Source organism: Ixodes scapularis, unplaced genomic scaffold, assembly GCF_016920785.2.
Source record: "Ixodes scapularis isolate PalLabHiFi unplaced genomic scaffold, ASM1692078v2 PGA_scaffold5__190_contigs__length_132052651, whole genome shotgun sequence".
In the NCBI taxonomy this organism is placed as follows: domain Eukaryota; kingdom Metazoa; phylum Arthropoda; class Arachnida; order Ixodida; family Ixodidae; genus Ixodes; species Ixodes scapularis.
The window spans coordinates 116,072,374-116,099,768 of NW_024609880.1; the positions used below are offsets into that span (position 1 = coordinate 116,072,374).

At 45.7% G+C, this 27,395-nt stretch overlaps 1 protein-coding gene across 1 annotated transcript; it reads right to left on the reverse strand.

The window, feature by feature from the left end:
* Positions 1-996: 996 nt before the first annotated feature.
* LOC115313417 lies at positions 997-26,888 on the reverse strand. Its single transcript, XM_029972376.4, has 4 exons — positions 26,766-26,888; positions 26,506-26,657; positions 15,745-15,812; positions 997-1,106 (listed from the first exon to the last, which is right to left on the reverse strand). The coding sequence occupies exons 1-4, from the start codon at positions 26,886-26,888 to the stop codon at positions 997-999; spliced, it is 453 nt and encodes a 150-aa protein (XP_029828236.4).
* Between the last annotated feature and the right edge of the window lie 507 nt (positions 26,889-27,395).

The following is a 27,395-nucleotide window of genomic DNA, read 5'->3' on the forward strand; positions in this document are numbered from 1 at the left end:
AAGACGCCTCTTGCGGTCTTGTCTCACCCCACCCTCGCCCGTCTTCGGGGAGTTTATTCAGATATTGCTAACAAAAAGGCGCGAGGCATGCAATATATACTTATTTATGACCGGCTAACTAGGATTCATAAACGTTTAAGTAGAAGAAATATAGTAACTTTTAAACATTTAGGGTTTAGCAGTTGTTCTGAGCCTGGGTTTTTTTTTGTTTTTTTTTTTTGTTTCGAACATTACACTGCGCTGAATATCTTTAAGGACAGCTTGGGCTGATTTGCATCTTTCTCAGCAAATTGTTTCGCTATATATTGCGGACGAAATGTTTTCATTTAGGGTTTACATCCACTCTTTCGAGCGTGTTGCAGTGGCGTGCTTATACGACTCTTGATATTTATGTTAGTTTCCCACTTCAACTATTGCGCCGACTGCCTGTTGTTATTTCGTATTCTGGACCATTTTGGTATAAAACAGAAGCACAGGGCTGATCCTGCGCATGACATTTTATGAAAAACGTCCCTGCAGTGTTTTGTAAAATGTGATTTTCTTAAAGGACGATTTGAACGATTAAGCTTGGTGGTGACTACATTAATCCTAGAACAAGACTCCAGGAACAAGATATACTGAAATAGGGAAAAGTAAGAAGCCGGGCCGTGCTGCGGCTTTGTCCTGAACGGTTCAATCCAAGAAGTCCTCTGAAGCGCAGACAAAAAGAAAGCAAGAAGGAGTGCGCGCGTTCGGCAGAAACGTTGAAAGCTCGGAGCTCGCTCGTTTAGCTTGTACTAGGAGTAACAGCTCGTCCTAGCGTACTTTTGGTTACGTGATGTGATTCGAGGGAGTGACGCTGATCTACTGGGTCAAAACGTTCGTCTGGCACTCGTGTCGAATTAGTGAAACGACGAGCACTGCGTCAGCCTTCGCCTGCCACTCGCCTTGTCTGCTTCCGTAACCGAGTGCGAAACTGAAACGATTAAGTGCCAGTCATATGTAACAGGTTCTGTGTTAAGCAATGAAAATGTAATACTTGCTTTTACTTGCTTCATCGTGCTGCGCAATAGTGCAAGTCGCGTAGTCGCTGTACTCAAGAGTTACGTTATAAAGGAGTTCACCACCTGGAAGAAGAAACGTTTTCAGTGTTTAAGCTTTCACTGTTTATTAATTGTTAACGCATGATGTGTTAATGAAAGGGATTGCTATCCAAATAGAAAATGCAAAGCACCTTACTGTCTCTTTTAGAGTTTTTTTTTTTTCTGTGGGCTGAATGAATGAAGCCACGGCACTCCTGTACGCGCAACAGAGGTTTAATAAACCAAAAGGGCACGAAGGAAGCGATCAAAGTAACTTAATCGAAATAAAAATATGCATGAGCATGACTAACTCAATTCGCTTGCTTTGCGCCGTATGCCGTTTTCATTCATACTTCAGTTGCGAGTACAGCAGTGTCCTTTCGTGATTCTATCTTTACTTCGTGTAGGTTTATTCGGTTGTTTGTCTTCGTCACGTATAAATTCCCCAAACTGACCCTTTTTTTTTTATCTTACAACGATATAGGAGGTGTTTTTCGTTATCTCACTTTTGGCGAGCGGAAGAGTTCTGATGAATGGTGGGAAAAATTGTAGCAAGCAGGCTGTTTGCTGAGGTGACGCATAATTTTAACCGGAGATGACGGCCAAAATAAAAGGAGACAACACACAGTACGAATTAACAGAGACGCACAAAGCGCCGTTCGCACTCTTGCGACCGAGTAAGACTGAGAGAGACCAGACCGGTTTTTAAGCCTCTCGCGACTTCTTAGGACCGGATGCGATGCAGCGGAGCTGGTCCTACGAGATCGCAAGAGGCTTAAAAACCGGTCTCGTCTTAACATGTCCCATTTTCTGTCCGAGCTCTCCGGTTTTAATAGGACACGGATCACGAATGGAGCACGTGCCCAAGATATTCGAGGAGGCATCACAATGTGTCGGGCCTCTTCTACTAACACGTGACTCATAGATAACGCGATGACGTCAGATCGGCGTTGCGATAAAGCAGAGAACCCTTAAGCGTCGAAACTGGGCTCCGTGCAACGTTCGCGTCTCGCCGCTTGGCTCACCACAGGCACACCGCGCAGCATTAGGGAGTTTTAGGGAACCGTTTTCGCACATCCTATACCGTACGATGGGCCCTCCGATACGCACTGCGCATGCGCTACTCCAGAAGACACTCAAATACGCAGTTTGTACCGGAGGGCCCATCGCACCGTATTGGGTGTGCAAAAACGGTTCCCTAAAACTCCCTATTATCTGTATCGACCAGATCCGAGCGACAAGCCACCGCGAGGATGTGAATTAGGGGCGCCACTTTAAGTTTCTATGGATATTGCCATGCGGTACACGTTATAATCGCTCCTGTGTACCGCACTAACTTGGATTCCAGCGCCCGCAGGGGAGGCCGACGTCGTTTTGGGGTGCTAAGTCCGCCGCTTTCCCTTTTTTCCTCTAGTATCTGTAGTTTATCATCATCGCGCCTTACATTTATCACATTTGTCAGACAATAGCTCGGAGAAAATGTTTTTCTGTGAGTACCAAATACAGGTGTGGAATATCTCGAAAATGGACAACAGTTTAATATGCATGGCGATCGAATGTTTGAAAACTAAATTAGTAAGATATACGAAAATGCATAGTCTCGTCCGTCGCTCCGTTGTTAGCTGAAATATACCTCAACAGTTTGGATAGAGTATTGTTTGACAGGATGAATGAGTTGTCACCTAACGTGGGCTTCATCAGAAGATATGTAGATGATATTTTTGTCTTCATGTTTGAAAAAGGAAAGTCGGAGTATCTTGAAAAGCTTATTAGGTCAACGGCCCCGGAGTTGCGTTTCACAGTAGAAAAACCAGAGGAGAACATGTTGCAGTTTTTGGACTTTCGCATTCAGGTAAAAAATGGTTTATGTTGGGAATATGGTAAGAAGATGGCTAAACCGGTGCTCCCGAGACAGAGTTGTCGCTCTAAAATTATTAAGGCGGGAGTTGCGAAATCGTTAATTGGTAATGCGCTAAAAAGGTCGTGTACCCATTTCATGAGTCAAGATTTAAAAAGACAATGGGGTAGACTGGAGGACGCGGGGTATGATGAAACTTTTCTAAAACGGCAATTTTCTATTCAAATCAGAGACAAGCGGAATGAACCAACTGTTAGGAACCGACGAGTTACTATACCGTATTTTCACGATATTTCCCATAACATAAAAGCGTCGGCGAAAAGGTTTGGCGTAGAAACAGTGTTCACTTCTGATTTTAAGTTGTGCAAGCTTACACCTTTTGAATTGAAACAGGAAGTTTGCCAGAAGGCACATCGCGAGAAGTCGGTACCGTGTGAGAATTCGGTGGTTTATGAGATTCCTTTGGAGTGTGGATTTAAAAAACGCAGGTCAGACGTCGAGATGTCTAAATGATAGACTGACAGAACACAAACGGAATGTGATAAACAACGCGTCCAATTCCGAGTTAGCGAGGCACCTTCTAGAGTGTAATAATTGTAAAGCCAACTGGTCCGAAACGGAAGTAATTCACAAAGAACGCAATGATATAAAACGTGTAGTCCAAGAAACGATTCGTATAAAAACGTCTGGCAACTGTATAAGTCAGGCGTCATTGCAGTTTGGGAACGAATGTAAACAATTTCTACACTTGTAAAGGTTTTTTTTTTTTTTTGTATTACTAGTGTTGTTTATATGTGTATCCTTGGACTTGTTCGAGAAAGTCGCTGTGTTATCCATTTGTGGTTCGTGGTAGGACGGCAATGTCGTCCTCATTTTTGGAGATGGCCCCAGTTCCGGCTGGTAGCAGTGTATAGTATTGTTTCTTTGGACTGAGTGATTTGTTAGAGGGAACGCACCTTTCAAGGTGAAACCCTTTCTTTGTGTTCAGTAGTGTTTCCACCTACGTTCGCCGTGTAGCGGTGGTTATGCTAGAATGTGTCCCTTTGTGCGAGTGTCCCACAGCCAAGGTCAAGGGAGATAAGAGAAAGGTTTACCGAAGTGTCATCGTCCTCTTGTCATGTGTTGTGTTTTTGCTTTTTTTTTTTTTGGTAGAGACGGCGCTGGAGATGGGGTATATAAAGCGTGTTCGAAATAAACTTTGCAGCTGAGTTTGAGACGTTGCCTCCTCTTTTACTACCTTCTGTTGTGTTCTCTTCCTGCCCCAGTCTCAGGTTTACAATCATGTTTAGTACGATTGGGCATGGCGAAGTGAAACCAACCACGATGCTGACCGAATCCGTCCTTTTCGTTGTTCAGGCGTTCCTGTTCTGCTGCGGTCTCGCTAGCCCTGCTGGCCTGCCGCCGCCGCTCCGATGCCCTGCAACTGCCTCGTCATCTCCGTCCTTGTCTGACCTCATGCCAGTACCTTCACGCATGCCGGAACCCTATCTTCTCATCGACATCGGCGTGGCGCTGCGATCAGTGACGTCACCTTCGGCGGGAGCTATAAACACCGGCCTACAGCACTTCCAGTTCATTGGGCATGGCGAAGTGAAACCAACCACGATGCTGACCGAATCCGTCCTTTTCGTTGTTCAGGCGTTCCTGTTCTGCTGCGGTCTCGCTAGCCCTGCTGGCCTGCCGCCGCCGCTCCGATGCCCTGCAACTGCCTCGTCATCTCCGTCCTTGTCTGACCTCATGCCAGTACCTTCACGCATGCCGGAACCCTATCTTCTCATCGACATCGGCGTGGCGCTGCGATCAGTGACGTCACCTTCGGCGGGAGCTATAAACACCGGCCTACAGCACTTCCAGTTCATTGGGCATGGCGAAGTGAAACCAACCACGATGCTGACCGAATCCGTCCTTTTCGTTGTTCAGGTTCGTTACGCACATTGCTCAGTAAGATCTAGCAATAGGTTTCTTGTTATTTTGCCATGCCCAGGCACTTGTATGTGTATCATGTATGATTGTTTTCTTGTTTGTCGGCTCCTGCTTTGTGGGGACGTTGAATCAAACCCTGGCCCCGACAGTGATTGCATGTTAGATAACATTCTCAAAGGACAAGCTGAGATCCTTAATGGTATTCACGACTTGAAGTCACAGCTAGTTGCTTCCGATGCAGTAATAGCCTCCCTTCGTACTAAAGTAACTGAGCTGGAAAGACTCCTGCAACTCATGAGCTCTTCTACATCCAAAATAGATGGTCTCGACAGCACGTTAAGTTTGCTCCAGACTAACACAGCACAACAAACTGAAAAACTTGTTGATCTTGAGGACCGTAGTCGTCGCTCTAATTTAGTGATTTATGGATTACCAGAGCCAAATAATGAAACTGACCTTCAGCTTAAAGATCACGTAGTCGGGGAACTGTTTGAGAAGAAACTTGATGTGAAATGTTGTTCAATTGGTAGAATTCACCGACTCGGTCGAAAGAAAGCTAATCGTCCGGTCATTTTGTACCTCCAAGATTATAACGAAAAGCAGGCTATTCTGAAGAACGCTAAAAAACTAAAAGGCACGCACATTTTTATTGAAAATGACTATTCACGTTGCACACTTCGAAAGCGTAAGCTGCAGTGGGAGAGTGCCAGGAGTGATAAAGCTGATGGAAGGCGTGTCTTTATGGTTAACGATAAACTTCGCATTGATGACGACACGTTTATATGGGATGACAGCAAGAACGCACGGGTAAAAATTTCATCTACGCACCACCAACCAGAAAGCACGTGACATCACCGGCACTCTCCACCACAGTACTTGCGCCTTCTAAACATTAATGCCAGAAGCATAATAAACAAAACTGTGGAGCTTGAAAGTGTAATGCTTTGTCACGATCCTCACGTGACAGTATTAACTGAGACGTGGCTAAGCGATGAAATCGATGACCGTGATATAGTTGCTGGTTCATTCAATATATACCGAAGAGATAGACCCTCCCGTGGTGGCGGTGTAGCCGTCATTTTAAAAAGCAGCCTATCTGCTGTAGTGCTAGATCAAATAACTGATCATGAAAGTCTGTGTCTTCGTGTTACTTACGGAAAGGAGTCATTCATCTTGATCGCTGTATATCGCTCACCCTCATCAAGCAATGAATACCTGGCTAGGCTTTATGATTATATACTCAAGTATTCCAAGAGCTGCATGCTATTGGTTGGTGATTTTAATTTACCTAACGTTGATTGGCATAATTTATCATTCTCCTCACCCTCTGATCAAACCATTTTCGACATTGCGTTTGCCTGTGACCTTTCTCAAGCAGTTAATGTACCCACACGCGTCCAGGGTGATTCATCGTCCATTTTAGATATTGTCCCTTATAGTAGGTCTCTGTCTGAGGTACAGGTATCAATGGAGGATGGTTTGTCCGACCATAAGCTTGTTTCTTTCTCCTGCCTCATCGGCAGCTCGGATGATTTTGTGGCTCAGAAGCGCAAAACTATTAAAGACTTTTCTAGGGCGCATGACGAATCTGTTCTAGATTACCTTGAGTTATCCTTAGATACATTTTCTGGGAACGACGTTAATTATTTGTGGAATAAATTTAAATCAATCTGTCATTTTTGTCTTCGAAACTTTATTCCTAATAAAAGTAAATATGTGCGCCGCAAAAACCCCTGGATGACACGCGAAATAATTCATCTAGTACGGAAAGTAAAAAGAAACCGTAGAAGTCCAGTTCACAGTTCCTCCCTCCCCTGCCTAAAGCGAGCACTGGCAGCTAAAATTCGCACAAGTAAGCAGTTCTATCATTCCAATACACTCACATGATTCCTTAAGAAAAATCCAGCGAAGTTTTGGCGACACCTCAGCTCAAATCAACAAAAAACTGTCGATTATGTCAAAATTGGGGAAATGTTGGTTCACGACAAACAACAAATAGCTACGGAGTTTAATCTTTTCTTTCAGTCAGTGTTCTCGAAGTCTTACACTAGACATTCCTCCTTTAACGAAGAAGCTGAGATAAGCTCAGAGTTCATCACGTTTGAAGGGATCTTTTCTATACTACTTAACCTCAAACCTAAATCGTCAAATGGTCCTGATGATATACCAAATGCATTTCTTCGTCGTTACGCTGAGTGCATTTCTAGATTCCTTGTTGTTATCTTCCAGATGTCATTTTCATGCGGCGTTGTTCCCTCAGATTGGCGAATTGCTCGGGTTGTACCCGTTTTTAAAAAAGGAGACCGTACGATGTTAACGAATTATCGCCCAATTTCACTTACCAGCTCTTCGTGCAAACTACTGGAACATATAATTTCTAATTACATCAATGATTTCCTCGATAAACATGAAATAATCTCGCCTTTTCAGCATGGGTTCCGAAAGGGACTTTCTACTACTACTCAGCTCATTTCAACTATTCATTCTTTTGCTTCTATAGTAGATAGGCCTGGTCTAGTCGACGTCATCTTCCTTGATTTTAGCAAAGCCTTCGACAGAGTTCCTCATTCCGGTCTTATACACAAACTAAATGAGATTGGCCTTCCCAGCACAGTTGTTCAATGGATTTCAGCTTATCTTCAAATGCGAAAACAATTCGTCGATGTAGTCGGTCACCATTCTGATCCTCTTCCTGTAATTTCGGGTGTTCCGCAAGGGAGTGTCCTTGGCCCTCTTCTTTTTTCAATTTTTATTAATGACCTCACTTTTTGTATAGATAAAAGCGTGAGTATTCGTTTATTTGCGGACGACTGTCTATTGTTCAAGGATATTAACTCTACTAGGGACCAAGTTGTTCTGAACGAAAGTCTTAATGCAGTTTCTAGCTGGTGCGATCGTTGGGAGATGAAGCTTAACCAAGAAAAGTCCTTGTACATGCGCATCACTAACAAAAAGTCCTCTCATCAGTATGAATACTTTATTGGTGATAACTACATCTCTCGGACGATGAGCTTTAAATATCTTGGTATTACAATTTCTAGCAACTTATCTTGGTCCTCACACATTGAACACGTTTGTGCAGCTGCCCGTCGAAAACTAGGTATGATAAGGCACAAGCTTAAGCACGTGCCTCCTCATGTGAAACTTTTAGCCTATAACACATTGATAAGAACGAAGTTAGAATACGCCTGTACAGTCTGGGATCCATTCACAAAAAAAGATATCAAGATACTGGAAGATGTTCAAAAGCAAGCAGCTCGTTTTATATTTAATCGCTACCACCCGCATGACTCACCTGCTGCCTTAATTCAAAGTAACATCATCTCTCTTGAATCACGAAGGAAGCTAGCTAGACTAAAATTTCTTTATCAACTCTGGTTTAAAAAAACTCCGGCTTGAATCGTCGTCCTTTCTTCACCCATCCTCGACTACGCACACAAGGCATGACCATCCGCATAAAATAACTCCAGTATTCGCTCGAACAAATGCATTTAAATACTCCTTCTTTCCCAGAACCATAACAGAATGGTACAACCTACCTCATCACATATTTATATCTGACAATGTTTTGGAGTCGATTGAGCGTTTGTTTGATGTGTAACTTTTTGCATTGTGTTTTATTTTCCTGTTTCCCACTACCGCCACTCCTCCCAAGTTTGTTGTGAGCTACTACATGTGCTTTATTACAATTTTTGCATACTTTTCCCCTGTTCCCCTCTCCCATTTTACGGATTACCTGGTGTTGCGTTTTTTCTCTTTTTACTTGACTTTTGTAACCCCCAATCCTGCTTGGGCCGCAATTGGCCTGCAGTATTCCTAAATAAATAAATAAATAAATATATATAATTTTTTTTTTCACAATTCCCAGTTTATACGCTCGTAACCTGACCTCCCCCTGTGGTTGAAAATTTTAACCTAAATAATTAAATAATGTTTAGTTCAAGTGCGCATAAAAACAGAATTGTTGATAAATTCTCAAACACCCCGTATATTTCTGCCCCGTTAAAGGGCAACTCGGGCCAAAACTCAAAATGAAATAAATTACTGTTCTCGCTGTAGTGACACAATATACGACCCCAGCCAAAATATTACGTCCGTGGGACGCCGCATTCTCAACTAATGCCGATAATAAAAATGGGACCCGCCGCGAGCCGCTGCTCGTTAGCGAGCGGACAGCGGGTTGCCGATCCCTAAAGCAACATTGGGCCGTGACGTCAGTATCGTTATCTTTTTTTCCTCCGGTCCGGGCGTTGCGCAGAGTGCGCTTCTTTGAGCCGCTACCACCGCTACTTCGGCCTTTGATTGGCGTGTTTAGCGTGCCTACATGTTTCCGCTCCGCTTTAGGGTGGCGCCAACTTCTTGTTACCCTTTTCGAGATCCTCTCCCACCGCCATTTGACTCACTTCTTATTTGGCTAAACGTACACAACGTTGAGTTTTCGTAGTTTCGACACACCGGCAGCACTGTGAGGCCACTTCCGTTTCCGTTCATAAGAGGAGTCGGACGAGTCGAAGGCTCAGCGGGATGGCGGTCGTCGTGGCTGTCGCTCTCTTTATTCGGGTGTTTCATACTTTGAAGTTGCGAGCAGGAAGTATGCGTTGCGTTTATCGAAACGTGAGTCCCCTCGACAAAATGGAACGCGACAGACCGGCATCGCACGCCGAAACCTCGCCGTCGGAACGAGAGCGGTGGGCGCTCCCTAGCCCTAACGAGGATTAGCGGAGTAACGCGAGCGCACGACTGGCGAGTGTGACAAATTGGTCGACGAAACAGCGGAGGCTGCCATGGTAACCAGGTAGGCAACGCTGGTTTGTCGGCAACAGGTATCACAAACGTTGTCGCCACCCTAAACAGCGGAGCGGCGGAAACATGTAGCGTGTTCCCGCCGCTCCGCGTGTTTAGCCGTTGCTTTTATCTGTAGCCCGTGTAGCTTCGGTATAGGCTTTTGTTTATTTGCCCTTGTGAGGACTCCAAGACTCGTTTTAGCGAGCAACTCAGTGCGCCCAAGACTCCCCAGCTGTTTCTCAAACGATGCCGAGTGCAACTTGTGGCGCTGTGGGCTGCTCAAACAACCCGCTGCGCAACACGGAGGTGCTTTTTCATAAGTTTGCAACGGACCGGAAATTGGAAAAGGTGTGGGTGAACGCTGTTCGACGAGTAGACTTTGGACTTCGGCTTTTACGCGCCCGAGGAAAAAAGAACGAAGGAACAGACGTCTACAGCCCAGCACACGTGTGTTTGGGCGCCGCGGCCCGCGCCGGAGAGCCTCAAAGCTTCGAGTCTGGGACTGACCCGCAGCGCGAAAGTGAGAGGGCCCCCAGTACAGTACGCCACCGGCAGCGCGGCGTAGAGCGACACCACTCCATCCACGGAGCCCCGATGATAATTTAGGCCTAGTAACGAGTACGGAAGACCGCGCACACGGCGACAGCCGCCGAGTACGGCAGCCAACGAGTTTACTCGTTTTCCATCGCTAGCTTTTTGGGTATACAAGCGACGAGTACTTCATAGCACACGCACGGCGGCGACCGCCGAGTGCGGCGCCGTACGAGTTCACGGGTTTTCCAGTCGCTAGCTTTTGGGTATACGCACTAACTCTTGCTAAATATGCTGGATGACTACCACGTATACAGAATTAAAACAAAATCAGCTTAACTCCTATCTTTAGACGGCTAGCGCAAGAGAGTTTGGTGCCGCTCGGCCAGCGTACTCGTTGAACGAGAACGATCCTGACGTCACGTTAACATAGAGGTTGATTTCCAGTGTTGCCGCGGCCTCGAGCGGCTAGATCCGGTTTTGTTGGCCGTGCCCCAAACAAAACTTTAAGGCGCCGATATCTTTAAAACTACACACAATAACGAGAAAAAAAATTAAACTTTGCAATTCAGGGACGCTGACTGCACTAAAACAGTCATAATCCCAAAATCGAAAGTATGGACCGGAGTTGCCATTTAAGATGGCGCGTCTAAAGCTCCAAAAATGACTGTTACCGGCAAAAATAGTTACTGACAAGATGTAAACGGCCGGGGGTCTTTTTTAATCCCCGGTGTCCAGCCCGCAATCGTTGCCATCCTCTTTGATTTCTCCATGTGTGCAGGCTCGATGCTCATAATGCTACCAAAGAGAGCAGGCTCATCGTATTTAAAGACCTCAAGTCAAAGAAAACAAATAGGACAAACACTTCACCGAGGGTTTCTCAGTGTAGTTAGTGCGCGTGCATGCTGTTGGGATAAGTAAATAAAGCGCAAACGCCAACCAATCCCTAAAAGATCGTAGGGTCCCAACGTTTCGGTGCCGGCTCGGCACCTTCTCAGGGGTGCTATTTAAAAGAGAAGCAGCTTCTTTTCTTCTGCGGTGAATGTAGGGCACTATCTTCGTTTTTTACGGTGTTTAGTTTTCAAACCAGGTGCGGTACCTTCGTTTTTTTCAAAGTTTGTTATTTACAACCGAGTATCAGCATCTTCGTTTTCCTCTATGGTAGGGGCTGTTTTTTGGTGTCTCCTCTAAGTGTCGTAGTCCACTGACGTATGCTGAGGGCAAGGTGCCGGAGGATCGATTAATATTTCCTGGTGTGGTCTGTATGCGCCATGACTCAATAAAGAGCCGCTGCCGCCAGTTGATTTCTACATCCAGGATTCGGGTATTATCAAAGTCGATGCGGTGGTCACTGTCCTCGCAGTGTTCCGCAACAGCGCTACGCTCTCAATAAAATTTTCGTACGCCATTTTTATGTTGGCGGAATCTTTCCTTGAGGTTTTTTATTTCGCCGACGTATGAAGCGGAACACTCAGCACAGGGAATTTTGTACACAACGCCTTGTGCTTTTTTTCTCTCGCTGGACGGTGTTTCGGACGAGGCATTAGGCGCCCAAGTGTCGAAACAGGTTTGTGAGCCACCTGAATACCTTCTTTGGCCAGCGTACGAGTCAGAGTTTCTCTAGTTCCCTTTATATAAGGTACACAGACGCGGATGTTAGGGCGGGACTGCGTACTATTCTGTGGGGGCTCAAGACTGCGACCAAGACGACGGGCAACACGGCTGATGAAGCTGTTGGTGTAGCCATTCTTTTTGAGGTCGGCCGATGACAGCCTGTTCTTCACTTTCTTTATCTTTCTTTGAGGAGCAGATGTTCCGAGCTCTGGACAACAGGGTCGCAACCACCGACGCCTTGTGACTCGAAGGGTGGTATGAGTCAAACCGAAGGTAACGTCCAGTGTGGGTCGGCTTCCTGTATACAGTGAACTCCATGTCTTCACCTACTCGCTTGACAAGCACGTCCAGAAACGGCAAGGTGCCGATTTTTTCAAGCTCTAATGTAAACTGGATGGCCGGGTCGATGGAGTTTAGGTGTGCTAGAAAGTTGTCCACCTCTGATGTTTTTAGGATACAAAAGCAATCATCGACGTACCGTAGGAACACTTTGGGGCTAGCCGGAAATGAGTGCAGCGCCCTTTGTTCGATTGCTTCCATCGTCAGGTTTGCCGTAGTAACCGAAATAGAAGCTCCCATTGCGGTTCCGCTGGTCTGGCTGAAGAACTCTCCTTGGAAGCTGAAGTAGGTGCTGTGAAGGCAGATTTCAAGGAGGCAGCATATTTCATCCACGCTAAGGCAGGTTCTTTCGTTCAGGTCTTTCTCCTTTTCGAGAGTATTTCTGGCTGTGGCTACAGCCAGGGGCACTGGAACGCTTGTGAACAGTGAAATTACATCGAATGACACTAGACTGTCCTCGGTGGTGACCTTGAGCTCTGAAACAAGCTCCACGAAATGACCGGCGTTTCGTACGTTAGTTGGCGTTCTTCCAACGAGAGGGGAAAGGGTGCGATGGAGGTAGTTGGATAGCGCCCGAACCGGTGACGTTGTAAAATCCACGATAGGCCGGAGGGGATCATTCGGCTTATGGATCTTAGGGAGTCCATAGAGTCCAGGAGCAGAGTCATTTCGGCATATGAGCCGTAGGTAAACGTTCTTTGATTCTGGATGTTTTTTGAAAATTCCCACCAGAAGTTTGTTCATATTTGTCTGAACTTGTGTGGTGGGGTCCTTATTGAGTTTCTGATAAGCCGAGCTGTCCAGAAGATCCTTCACCTTTCGTTCGTAGTCTTCCCGATCTAGGACGACAGTCGAGTTACCCTTGTCCGCCGGTAAAAGCACAATCTTTGTGTCATCTCTCAGCTGCCGAAGTGCTGACGACTCTTCTCTTGATATGTTGTATTGTTGACGCAAAGGCATTTTCGACAGAATGCTGACTCAGAAGGAAAAGCGATTGAAGCTGAAAAAGAAACCTGAAGCAAGATACGGCTCCGACACTACCAGGTTTCTTACAAACCACTCCTCAGGGGAACTCTCATCGGTCGAGACTGCTGTTTTGGCAAAAGGCCACGGCTTTAACGTGACCACGACAAGGCCGCCCACACCAAAGATTGTCTCCACAACAGAAGACGGCATCACGCAATTGAACTTAAGCGCCCAGGAACGGGTCCGACAGCAAACGGTCAGCATTCTGTCAAAAATGCCTTTGCGTCAACAATACAACATATCAAGAGAAGAGTCGACAGCACTTCGGCAGCTAAGAGATGACACAAAGATTGTGCTTTTACCGGCGGACAAGGGTGACTCGACTGTCGTCCTAGATCGAGAAGACTACGAACGAAATGGGAAGGATCTTCTGGACAGCTCGGCTTATCAGAAACTCAAAAAGGACCCCACCACACACGTTCACACAAATCTGAACAAACTTCTGGTGGGAATTTTCAAAAAACATCCAGAACCAAAGAACCTTTACCTACGGCTCATATGCCGAAATGGCTCTGCTCCTGGGTTTTATGGACTCCCTAAGATCCATAAGCCAAATGTTCCCCTCCGGCATATCGTGGATTTTACAACGTCACCGCCTCGGGCGCTATCCAACTACCTCCATCGCACCCTTTCTCCTCTCGTCGGAAGAACGCCAACTAACGTACGAAACGCCGGTCATTTTGTTGAGCTCGTTTCAGAGCTCAAGGTCACCACCGAGGACAGTCTAGTGTCATTCGATGTAATTTCACTGTTCACAAGCGTTCCAGTGCCACAGCCAGAAATGCTCTCGAAAAGGAGAAAGACCTGAACGAAATAACCTGCCCTAGCGTGGATGAAATATGCTGCCTCCTTGAATTCTGCCTTCACAGCACCTACTTCAGCTTCCAAGGAGAGTACTTCAGCCAGACCAGCGCAACCGCAATGGGAGCTTCTATTTCGGTTACTACGGCAAAAATGACGATAGAAGCAATCGAACAAAGGGGGCTGCACTCATTTCCGGCTAGCCCCAAAGTGTTCCTACGGTACGTCGTTGATTGCTTTTGTATCCTAAAAACATCAGAGGTGGACAACTTTCTAGCACACCTAAAGTCCATCGAGCCGGCCATCCAGTTTACATTAGAGCTTGAAAAAAACGGCACCTCGCCGTTTCAGGACGTGCTTGTCAAGCGAGTAGGTGAAGACATGGAGTTCACTGTATGCAGGAAGCCTGTATACACTGTATACACTGGGCGTTACCTTCGGTTTGACTCATACCCCCCTTCGAGTCACAAGGCGTCGGTGGTTGCGACCCTGTTGTCCAGAGCTCGGAACATCTGCTCCTCAAAGAAAGATAAAGAAAGTGAAGAACAGGCTGTCATCGCCGACCTCAAAAAGAATGGCTACACCAACAGCTTCATCAGCCGTGTTGCCCGCCGTCTTGGTCGCAGTCTTGAGCACCCACAGAATAGTACGCAGTCCCGCCCTAACATCCGCGTCCGTGTACTTTACATAAAGGGAACTAGCGAAACTCTGGCTCGTACGCTGGCCAAAGAAGGTATTCAGGTGGCTCACAAACCTGTTTCGACACTTGGGCGCGCCTAACGCCTCGTCCGCAAGACCGTCCAGCGAGAGAAAAAGCACAAGGCGTTGTGTACAAAATTCCCTCTGCTGAGTGTTCCGCTTCATACGTCGGCAAAACAAAAAACCTCAAGGAAAGAGTCCGCCAACATAAAAATGACGTACTCAATTTTGACCAAGAGCGTAGCGCTGTTGCGGAACACTGCGAGGACAATGACCACCGCATCGACTTTGAAAATACCGAATCCTGGATGTAGAAACCAACTGGTGGCAACGGCTCTTTATTGAGTCATGGCGCATACAAACCACACCAGGAAATATTAATCGATCCTCCGGCACCTTTCCCTCAGCATACGTCAGTGGACTGCGACACTTAGAGGAGACACCAAAAAACAGCCCCCTACCATAGAGGAAAACGAAGACGCTGATCCTCGTTTGTAAATAACCAACTTTGAAAAAAAAAAGAAGGTACCGCACCTGGTTTGAAAACTAAACACTGTAAAAAACGAAGATACTGCCCTACATTCACCGCAGAAGAAAAGAAGCTGCTTCTCTTTTAAATAGCCCCCCCTGAAGAAGGTGCCCAGCCGGCACCGAAACGTTGGGACCCTACGGTCTTTTAGGGATTGGTTGGCGTTTGCCCTTTATTTGTTTATAACACTTAACCCAACCAGGCAGACGTCTGCCGAAATCTTCACCTCCAAATGCTGTCGGGATGTGCACCATTAAAAAATTGGTGTGAAAGCAAATGACAGCTGTATGCTGTGCTGGGTTAGGAGACGGTGTTGTGTACCACAGGAGCCGAGTACCCGGGGGGCATGAGGGATAGAGCCTTTAGCCCTCCAGGCATCCTCTGTCTCTCTCTCTCCCCTCCCCCCCCCCCCCCCCCCCCACGCTGCCCTTGGAAATTTCCCGGGAGGAGCGAAAAAACGGCCTATTTAATTCATTTTGTTGGGACCCAATAAAACGAAATCTTTTCATTTTGCTTGACGCTATTATGGGTACGTTGCAACACAGCAATATTAAGTGGAGAAATATTTCTGTACTCACTACTTTGCAGAGATACCTTCACATCAGTGGGACAGTCTTGTACCTGTATTGTTTTGTTCTCAGTTGATCTGTCGAACATATAAACAAATACGAGTATGTTGAGACCTAGCTTCATGGGTGACTTTTATTGAGAAAAAAATGCATTAATACTGACTCTGCTGGTGAGTTTTTGAAGTACAATAAGAGAGCGGAAATCCCGGGAGGGGGTGAACCACAACATATAGGCACCAATAAAATTTAAATAAAAATATGAAACGTACTCCGAGCGCAAGTTCGTCTGCTTCTTGTACAGCAGTGGCAATGATGTCGGAACGCCAAGCTCTTATTGACTGATTGAAAAAAAAAATACTGGTTAGACCTTAAACAATCTATCATTGAGGTCTACCCACTATCCTTCCAATCAAAGCCAGCGGAACCCCTGCGCGAAAAGCAGACGACTTGCTTTCCGGATAGCTGCACAATTTATTAATATATATTATTAAACAGAGAAAAACACAACGCTTTTCGCAGTGAATACATTCACTGGAAGGTAAAGGAATGCGGGGCGTGGGGAACATGATGTACATGCTTCTTCCTTCGTTATTCGTTGTTCGGCTTTCTATGGAGCGCAAGTTTGTCGGCTTCTTATGCCGGGGTTGTGGTGACGTCAGAAAGACACCGAGCTCTGATTGGCTCTGATTGTAGGATAGCTGGTAGACCTCAAAGCAAGCTACCCGGAGGTCTACCCTTTGTCCTTCAATCAGAGCCAATCGTCACCACAACCCCTGCAAAAGAAGCAGAGAATCTTGCGCTCCGTATAGGCTAATACAGCAGTTTCATTCAGTACGGAGCCATATTTAAACGATCGGGACTCGTCACGCTCTATGTGTTTTTAAGCTATCAGTATTTATTACGAAACCCAGCATATTCTTTGAAGGGGCTGACTTCGTACTCGGACGTAATAAAACAGCTCACGCCCAGTACGTGTTTTCGTTTTCTCGTCTATGTGATTAAATCCAGATTAAACTCGTTGCTCTACAAATGTGAGCCATATAAAGACGCAAACATTACTGCCCACCTGCGTTTTCCCAATTGCGACACCCATTGCAGCCTGAGACGTAGCGAATCAGACCATTATTAATATATGCTTTGTAGTTTTTTTAAAGTAGATTAAGCCAATAGTGAGAATACTTTTGGTGGAGGAAAATCACATTACCCCTCAGTCAAGCGTGTTGTAATCTCGTTTGGGGAGTCTGCAACTTGCATGTCACGTGACCGGAACCGAAGTGACTATTGGCTGTGGTGCTCTTACTTTTTTTTTTTTTACTCCCGTATGGTAACCTGCCAATCCGGAAGTACGTGTAAACGACTTCATAATTTTCTTTATACGCGGAGAGCCAGACACTACGTGTTCAGAACAATAGATTGGCTGGGGTTGTGGAGGAGAGTAAAACAACAATAAAACCATACGGCAAACGAGAACCTTGGAAGTTAACGCCGTGCCAGGCCAGTTGCCATTTGCCTAAACACTGTTCGGCGTTTCATAATGTGCTTAAAAATAATTGCAGTTCCGAAAGTAGCCGGTGCTGGGACATTACGTTAAGCTCGAATATATATATATATATATATATATAGTGTTTCAAAGAACGCAGGCCAAATCGCTCCTGCGAAAACTACTCATCGCAAAGAAAAAAAGGCTTGTGGCGTTTTGGTCCTGGGCCAGGGGCCCATTTAAGAAAATTATTAAAGTCCGGGATAATTAAGTTGTTAATTATTTTTGCGTAATTAACTTTTTTAATATTTTGTTTAAGGGCATGATTTAAATTAGAAAATTGCTCAGCGTCATCTAAAACACTAAATCAACAAATTGCAGAACGATGGAAGGCACGCGAAGCATTTTACGGCTTTCTGAAGAACCGCACAATATCGACGGGTTTTTAAGTTTCGGTTTGCTATCGTAGCGCATCTCAGCCCCGGCGGCACCGCGCCCCGTAAAGAGATAGTGCAACCAACCTCTGCTGCGCTGTCATCGCGCGACGCAGCAGCACGCGGCACACTCAACAGCGCGCTCGTCTTTTCACCCTTCGTGATGGTGTTCTCTATAGACGGAACTACAAACCACATGGACTGCCCTGGCTGCTCGTTGCTCCTCGGACCCTCCAAAAAGGCATCATCGAATTTCACCACGTTGACCCTAACGCTGGACATCTCGGTTTCGCAAAGACATACTTCCGCGTGCGTTCAAAGTACTTCTGGAACGGCATGTATCGCACCATCAACAAGTACATTCGCACGTGTTACCAATGTCACCTTCACAAGACTCGAACCACCCAGTCATCTGGCCCTTCACATTCCATAACACCGCCTCATCGACCCTTCCAAACAATCGGAATCGATTTTCTCGGCCCATTTCCTTCGTCTACAAACAACAACCGGTGGATAATTGTCGCCGTAGACTATCTCACCAGATGCGCCGAAACAGCCTGTATTCCAACCGCCACAGCCCAAGAAGTGGCAACTTTCTTTCTACACAACATTCTCCCCCGGCACTCCCTCAGGCCATAATAAGCGATCGGGGCACACCTTTTCTAGCTAAGCTCCTCGATTATCTTTTGCGCCTGGCTAACACAACTCATAAATTGACCAGCGCTTATCATCCCCAAACGAATGGTCTAACAGTGAGAGAGTGCAGGCGAGCTGGTAATCAATCGTCATCTTGTAAACCCTGAGATGGGGAACGATTTGAGATTTTGTTGTGTTCGTCCGTTTTTTTATCGTTCCCCATCTCAGGGTTTTCAAGATGACGGTCTAACAGAACGCCTCAACCGCACGTTATCAGAGATGATGTCGATGTACGCGGCGGAAAATCATACAAACTGGGACGCGGTTGTCCGATATGTGACCTTCGCTTATAACACCGCGCGTCAGTCAACGACAGGCTTCTCACCGTATTACTTGTTATTCGCCCGTGAAACACTTACAACTCTTGATACTATTTTACCCTCCGTATATGAACCTCAAATGTCGTACCCTTCAGAGGTCATCTGCCGCGCGGAGGATGCTCGACAACTTGCGCGTTTTCAAACTCTACGATCCCAGCAGCAACAACAGCTCCGTTACGCACAGACGCATGGCGAAGCATCCTACAACGTTGGTGACGAAGTCCTTCTCGACACCCTACACCGTAAGCCTGGTAAATGTGAAAAACTGCTCCAGAAATACACTGGCCCGTTTCGCATTCTCCGCCGTCTGTCTTCTACAAGCTACGAAGTGTAACCAGTGGCACCAACTAGAGATCACCGCGCGAAGTCACGTGACATTGTCCTTGTTTCCCGCATGAAACCTTTCCACCCACCCCACGACTGGAGACACCAAGGACGGTGGACCGGCCCATTACCCGCCCGGGGCAAGTGTTAGGGAGAAGACGAAGCTGAAAGAGGAGGTCCAAGCTGCGCGCGCTCTTCAGCTGGGGCACAACGATCTTGTCTCTTGAACACCTCTATCCAGTCCTCATTAAATCACCCTTTTAACATCCTCACAATATATATATATATATATATATATATATATATATATATATATATATATATATATATATATATATATATATATATATATATATATATATATATATATATATATATATATATATATATATATGCATGTATGTATACGGGGTGTTTTTATTTTACACTTAACAGATTTCTTTTGAAAAAAAGAAAAGCCTTAAAAGTTACTCTTATGCGGTTTGTGTAGTTGAGTTATGCGCACAGGGGGACATACTATAGCGAACTAATCGTAACGATCAGTCGGCTCATTAATTAAAGTTTGTTAATTAATTTCTTTTATTAATAAAGGTAAGGATATGGTTCCAAATCGAAACTTGCTGTGTGTCATCGAAAACCACTAAATCAACTCTTTTTAAAAGGACATAAAGCAGGGCCAGCATTTTACGGCGTTCTTAAAACGCGCTTAATTTGGACGCGTTGCTGGGTTTCGCTTTTTTATCGGAGCGCATCTTTGCGCCCTCGGTCCTGCCCCCCGGTGGTCGCGGCGTGAAGCCATCCCCTCGCCTCCCTCGTAGCATGGAAGGTTGCGCGTCTCAGCAACTGGGGGGAGCGAGACCGCGGGCGCAGAGATGCGCTCCGATAAGAAATCGAAACCTAAAAACGCGTCCGAATTGAGCGTCTTTTTAGAACGCTGTGGAATGCTGCCCCTGCTTATGTCCTTCTAAAAAGTGTTGATTTAGTGGTTTTCGATGACGCTGAGCAAGTTTCTGATTAGAGCCATAGGTCTATTTGGATTACTTAAAAAGTTCATTTATTAATTTTATATAATTAGCCGACTGATCGCTACGATTAGCCCCGCTCCTGCAAAAACCACATAAGTGTAACTTTCACGGCTTTTTTAATCAAATCTGTGAAGTTAAAAAAGAACACCCTGTATATATATGTGTGGTGTCATGCGGACGCGCCGTCATCTCAGCTTGCAGATTTCGGTAAGGGCCCGTCCTCCAAGATATCTAGGGAACCACTCCTCCCCATAGGGACAGGCTGCACCGTATATGTAATAGTAATGAGTGAAGATTGACAAGTGCAGCCGTGGTAATATTGTGAAAAAAGAGGGGAGAGGGTGATTATTAAATTTATTGCAATATATATATATATATATATATATATATATATATATATATACCGGGTGTTTTGTTTTTTGTTCTTAAAGATTTGTTTTTAAAAAAGCCAAGAAATCTACAATTATCGGGTTTGTGCGAGTGAGTTTTACGCCCAGGGGGACATTATGCTCGCGGCTAATCTTCTCGATAAGTCGGCTAATTAATATAATTCACTAATTAACTTTATAATTAGTGAAAATAGACGAAAATAGACATATGGTTCCAGTTAGAAACTTGCTCAGCGTTATCGAAAACCACTAAATCAGTCATTTTCAGGAAGACTTTCAGCGCGTGAGAAGCGTAGTAGTGCACTAAAGTTACCACTCGTGGAGCAGCTACAAGGCCAGCAATTTCGGTAAGGCGCTCGCACAATTTTTCCGTCTCTTAGCTAGCCCCAGCCTTGTACCGGCTCCACGAGTGCTAACTTCAGCGCACTACTGCGCTTCTCACGCGCTCAAAGTCTTTCTAAACATTACTGATTTAGGGGTTTTGGACGACGCTCAGCAAGTTTCTAATTGGAACCATAAGGCTATTTTCATTAATTAAAAAGTTAATTAGTGAATTTTAATAAATTAGCTGACTTACCGCAAAGATTAGCCTCCCGCATAATGTCCCCCTGGGCGTTTAACTCACTCGCATTAACCACATAACTGTAGCTTTGGCGGCTTTCTTTAAAACAAATCTGCAGGAATAAAAAAAGAACACCCGGTATATGCATATGTAGGTTCTTTATTTGACAGCCTGTTTAACAGTCCACTTTGACCAGTTAAAAGGCTTTATTAGCACAGACAAGGTTGTGGAAATTCTTCATCCCCCATATGACATCCTTCGATTGTTTATTTCAGTAATGCGTTCAAATTTTCTCTCTGATGAAACAATCGGAACACGAGCCTGACACGTAAATATTGCCTTGGTGCTGCCCCAAGGCACTCTTTATAAACTCAAATATATGTAAAAGCGTTACGTCACATGCATCATGGTTTATGAACGTGAGGTGTTTCCTCTCAACACCATTCTAAGTAACAAAGCAGTGCATTTTCATCTAGAGATTTACGCATCTTCGATTCGAGCTTCAAAATCCAAATAGTATAAATTTTACTTTTTTTACATCTGAATCAGAACTGAGCTCCCTTGTGGTTATTTTCAGAGTAGTTCAAAGAAAAATGAAATTTCACCATATCACTTTTTTTTCTTTTATTATTTTTTGGAATCCATTAGCGGGACAACCAATTTTGACTTTTAAATATAGCACAGTAAGGTACACTGTTAGCAAAATTAACACGCCCAGACGTGTAAACCATTGTCCCATAGCGGACACGTCGAAACGTGTTCGTTTTACACGAGGCCATCTGTGTGTGTTTTTCGTCTACACATGAGTTGCTGTGTAAACTTAACACGCTACACCGTGTCTGCCTTCCGCAAAACCGTTTCGAGCGTGTTCCTTATGAAGCATGGCGGCCAGCGGCCGAGAACAGGCGAGAGACGAGCCCAGCGAGCCGCGCGCCTTTCAGCCGAATTGAAAGCACACAGGGCGCGTTAGTTCTCGTTCGATGTCTTTTATACACAGTAAAGTCTCCAAGCGGCGGACGTAGCTACTTGCAAAGGTACGTACGTGTGTTGTCGGCGGTCGGCGGCGTCAATAGCTTCAACGAGCCGCTAGACAAAAAAAGAAAAAAAGGAATGCCGAACTCACATGGATAAATAACTTGAGCAAACTATTTAGAATCGGGCGGTAACTTGCGCCACCTATCGAGATTTCTAGCAGCCTGCTTTTTAAAAAAAGACGAGTCTGTTAACACTGGGAACGACCACGGCCACACAGCAACCCTACATACAACGCAGGCAACACAGCACACAGCTCCACGGCACCGACATATACACAAACACAACAACCGACACAACGCCCGACACTTCCTTTTTTTTTTTTTTCTTTATTGATGCCCGACACTTCCTACTCGATATCCATTTCTCCCCGCGGCGCATATAAGCTTGACATGTGCGGGTGAGCTCCTTGGTCACTGACCATTACAGATTTATAGAAGAATACACAAAACACGGCGCAATGGACAGCCGTGTGTTAGAACTGTTTGCATTTAAAAAGTATAGAGGCAAAATCTATAATGCTAGTCCGTTGCAATAAATAATGATATGTTAACAATAAATCTTAAACCGGTCATGAAAAAGTTCAAATTTTTATTTTCTTGCTTGACCAGTGTTATGAGCAGTCCGACTAGCATGAATCAGATAGAAAAACTAATTATTGGAATTTTGTCATTACGTATACAATAATAAATGAAAATGATCCTTGCGCAAAGCATTTTTTATATATTTTTGTGAAGGACATCCGGACATCCGCCCAACACTTCACTTCCGCTAGTTGCAGCAGTTGCAGTACGGGAGCAGACGCCTTCACTTTTGGGGCGTTTTGATGCAGTTTGTTGTCGTATGTCGTGTCGGTGTCGAGAAGAGCGGTGGGGCTTGGGAGTTTGTGACCGGTGTTATTCGTGAACACTGGTGCGGGGCGCTGATGCGTCTTTTTTTTATACCGCCACCACCCCGAACTTTGAAGATACACGGGCCCGTAGCAGTGTATTATGCTGAATCGCGAGCTCCTTCACTCTCAGAAAAAAAGGTGTATTATTACACCCCTTGTCCCATATAATACACCCCAAAACTTCAATTCGACGTACAGCGCCCCATAATCGAACAGGCGGCCCCAACGTTTACGAGGGGCTTGAGAGCCGTGTGGTACACTATATTAAGATAGCTGATGTACGTATTATTGACTACAAAAAAAATTATCGGAGTTTTCTTGGCCGTACTGCAAAAGCTCCGTGTTTTCTTTCTTTGGTCTTTGATACGTACTTTAGCAATTTAATAAGTTATATCGCACCGTTATCAAGCCCCTGGTAAAATTTGGGGCCGTTTGTTCAACTATAGGGCGCTGTAAGTCGAAATGAAGTTTTGGGGTGTATTATATGGGACAAAAGGGTGTAAGGTGATACCCTTTTTTTTCAGAGTGAATTCTCTGTTGACGTCGCTTTCCTGGTACCACTCGTGGATACTGCAAGCGTTTAAACAGTGTGCACCGTCTCGCCTACATCCCCGGTGATGTACTCGACCTGTTGAAACTTATTGCTTCCGTCATTTTAGAGTACGCAAGGCAGATATCTCATTGTTCTGGTTTCGGTTATAAAAGCAAGGCAAAACGCTCGTAGTTCCCGCCCTCAGTACACGTTGGACATCTTCCACACTTTGACACCGGATAACTGAATGAACGAGGATTTACATTCACTTCCGAGGTTACTCTCGCCGCTTCCTCACCGTTGAGCAGCAGGATGAGCTGGCGACAAGCCGCGGATGAAAGGCTGGAGCATCAACAGCCCAAGCGCACTCGGTGCCGATGCGGGCGACGCGGGTTTCTGTCAACCGGGAGGCCAGCACAAACCGTGACCATTCCAGCTCTTCGTCATGACACGGTGTTGCAGAGAGCAGGGTAAAATACAGCTACACGGATCACCGAAGCAAACGACTGCTATCTTAAATCTTGGCTTGTGATTGCGCCTTTGTAGTAGATCATCTTATTCGTTTTGCTGGAGAGACGCAAACGACGGGCGTAACAAAATCGCTTGCATATTCCGCATATCTCACAAAAGCATTTACCCTGTCACCTTGCGAAAAGCGCGAAACACGGAGTCCGCACCGTCCTAAGCTTCCCGTTTTTTACCTGCTTTAGAGCAGTTTGTACCTGCTAGTAGATAAGCCTACTGAAACTGAAACATGGCAGTGCCAGAGAGAAAGAGACAAAGTTGAGAAAGCTTGCTCGCTCTCTAATTTCTCAACTCTCAAGTGATTGTACCATAATAAATGCACCAACGCGTCTTCCAAAATAAAGAAAGAGCACTACGTTCACAACATAAAAAATGGTCTCAGTACATGCATCTGTGGGCAGGTAGGAAACCTTGCCCTTATTTATTCACGCCGCATGATTGCCGCAACAAACTCGTTGCAGGACCAAATCATACTCGAGCGGTGTGCGTCGCTATGCAAACGCAGTCCAACACGAAGCATAAAAAACGGCAGATTTAAGACAACAATCCGGAGTCCATTATTCAATTAAAACAACGTAATTTTGTTGAAAACGCCCGCTGCTTCTTACTCACGGTATGTGTCGGGATACTTCCACAGTTCGAAACGGAACGAGGGAAGGTTTACTTTTAAAAACGCTCGCTGCGTCCTCCCGGACCAGCTGGACCGGATCAGCTGACGACGACGGGACTGTACCCGTTGAACCTCCACCACGCAACAAACAATTTGCGCTCCATGTTAAAAGCGTGGTTCAAACAGACCCGGAATACAAAGCACCGCACCACACACGACGAATGTTTCAGCTCTTTTTCGCATCGCCGGGTTGCACCAAACAGAACGAGATCGCCGAAGTCAACGCCGCGCTGTCGTGAACCTTGGCTTGTGGTTGCGAACTCGTGGACCCTGTGACTCCCTTCGCTTTCAAAGCACACACGACGATTACGAATGCTACTTTCCGTCTTCCAGGAACATCACAGGGGCCCTTCTCCGGTCACGTCTTCACTATGTGCTCGCAAACTCCGAAGCTCTATGCGAAGCTTCTCGCGTCCCGTCAAACCAAAACAGTAGCGACGCCATGCGTACTTGCCAGATTTTCTCCGGTCAAACAAAAACAACGAAAGCCAACCGGCGCTTGCTTCCAGCGTACATCGGCGTTGCGCTTGCGCCGTGGCCAGATCGCCAGATCGCTTGCAGTTGAAGGTTGAAGCAAAAACGAAACCAACTGCAATGTCACGTGTTCACATCGAGGACACGCTTTTTATATCCATTTTAACTGTTTGGAACGAATAATTAGACCCATAACTTTATTTGTGGTGTCTAAGAAACTGTTATCAGGACCCCTAAACTAAATACAAACATGGGCGACATGAAGCAAGCCGCATTGCCATCGACCAGAAGATGGCGGCGAGCCCGGTAAGCGTGGGTTTCGCCAACGTCCTGCGACATGGCGCAATTGCTTTTGGTGCATATCTGTCTCCGAGACATGTTTCTTTCCGCGGCATTTGTCTCGACGGTCCTTTCTAAGTGTGTCCCCAAGCATTCCGGTGCTTCGATAGCCGGCAATGCCGCGGTCGTCGACGGGGGCGATGCGTGTTTTAGAGGTCGGCTACACGGTTATGCGTGTATGACCGAACCAAAACACGTTTTTTACAAGCTCGCATGATTTCTGAACGAATTATTCGTTACTCATCGTGTAAATTTATGGTAATTTGTGTAAATGGCGTGTTTTTCACCCCAAATATTCGCCAAATACACGGGACTTGCTAACAGTGTAGTATATGCTTTTGCGAGAACAAAAGAACTCGAAGAAAAATGAGGGATTGGTGACTCCCTGAGGTCACGTGATCTCAGGGGGGGGGTCACATGACCTAGGGGGGAGGTCACGTGACCTCCCGGTGATCACATGACCTGAGGTGGGTCACGTGACTTCAGGGGGTCACGTGACATCATGGGGTCACGTGACCTCAGGGGGTTCGCGTGACCCTAGGGGGCCAACCCTCGTGAGGGTAACCCTCGTTACCCTCGTGGGGGCAACCTTCGTGAGGGTAACCCTAGTAACCCTTTTGAGTGTAACACTCGTGACCCTCGTGAGAGAAACTCTCATAACCCTCGTGACCATCGTGAGGGTAACCCTCGTGACCCTCGTGAGAGAAACCCTCCTGACCCTCGTGAGGGTAACGCTCGTGACCGTCGTGAGGGTAACCCTCGTGAAGGTAACCCTCCTGATCCTCTTGAGGGTAAAACTCGTAACCCTAGTGAGAGTAACCCTCGTAACCCTCACAAGAGTAACCCTCGTGACTTCATTAAGGAAACTGCCAATAATGCAACGCGCGGTTAAGCCGACGCCGCTCAAGCCGGAAAATGGCGCCTAAGAGGTGCGCTCTAAAATTCGGGATCACATTAACCAAGACATTTACTCAGATTTGAGAGAACTCTAATATTATAAAGGTCGGCTGCCAAACTGGGCGCTTCTCTCCGTGCGCTCATCACTATTTTCCAGTAATGGTCCTAAAGTTACTTACATTGCGTGGTCATTACCAGTTGACAAGGTGGTAACACTGTAGACAGCCTTTTTGGTTGTAGTATCAAGTTGTATTTGATCGAATGAGTGGCATATCTCGTGAGCGTTCACTGTTGTATACCGGATATAGCCTTCTTTAAACGTCTTCAGAAACTGAAACATTTGCAATAGGAAATATTCTATAAAAAAGGAAATAAGGTAGACAGTGGTCTAACTACCTAATGTATATTTTTGCACACAATGAGAACAATATATCATTACCTTCCATGCATCATTGCTTGCAGAAGGCCTGCAGTTGCTAGATCCAATAACTGGTGAGGCGTACATTAAAAGCAGAACTTTGGAAAGGAATGCAATATTTACCACGCACATTCTCAGATACATCTGCGTTATCTCTCTGAAATCGGTGAATAGAAGGGCTGCTTCTGCCGAACGATTAGTAGTGAAATAGCCTCGGAGTTCGCTTATAACGGGAAATAATTGGCGCACTGTAGAATAAAGCACACACTCTAAAAAAAGTCTGTACGTCTACTTTCACGCACAACACTCGGAGAGCCGATTAGCGCAACCTACGGAGGCAGCTCGGTGAATGACGATGCCGAAACATGTTTAGACCAAAAAAACAAAAAAAAAAAACAGTCTTAGTTGTGACATTAAGCCATACAAAACGTCACGCTTGCATTGCTTAATGTCACAACTGAGTCGGCGTTTTTTGGTCTAAACAGATGTTTCGGCATCGTCATTTGCTGAGTTGCCTCCATAAGTTGCGCTAATTGGTTCTCCGAGTGTTGTGCGTCATAGCAGACGCACAGACGTTTTTTTAGAGTGCAGCTGCGTATAAGCAAGGACGAAAACTTTGAGTCCACGTGCCATCAAATATCCGCTCGGCTC

Bases quoted from the DNA above. Each gene is read 5' to 3' on its own strand.
- LOC115313417 (XM_029972376.4), bottom strand. From the start codon at position 26,888: ATGTATCTGAGAATGTGCGTGGTAAATATTGCATTCCTTTCCAAAGTT. The intron at 26,658-26,765 runs GTAATGATATAT...CAAATGTTTCAG, and splicing joins CAAGCAATGATGCATGGAAG to TTTCTGAAGACGTTTAAAGA. The intron at 1,107-15,744 runs GTGAGTACAGAA...TTCTTCTTCCAG, and splicing joins GAAGGTATCTCTGCAAAGTA to GTGGTGAACTCCTTTATAAC.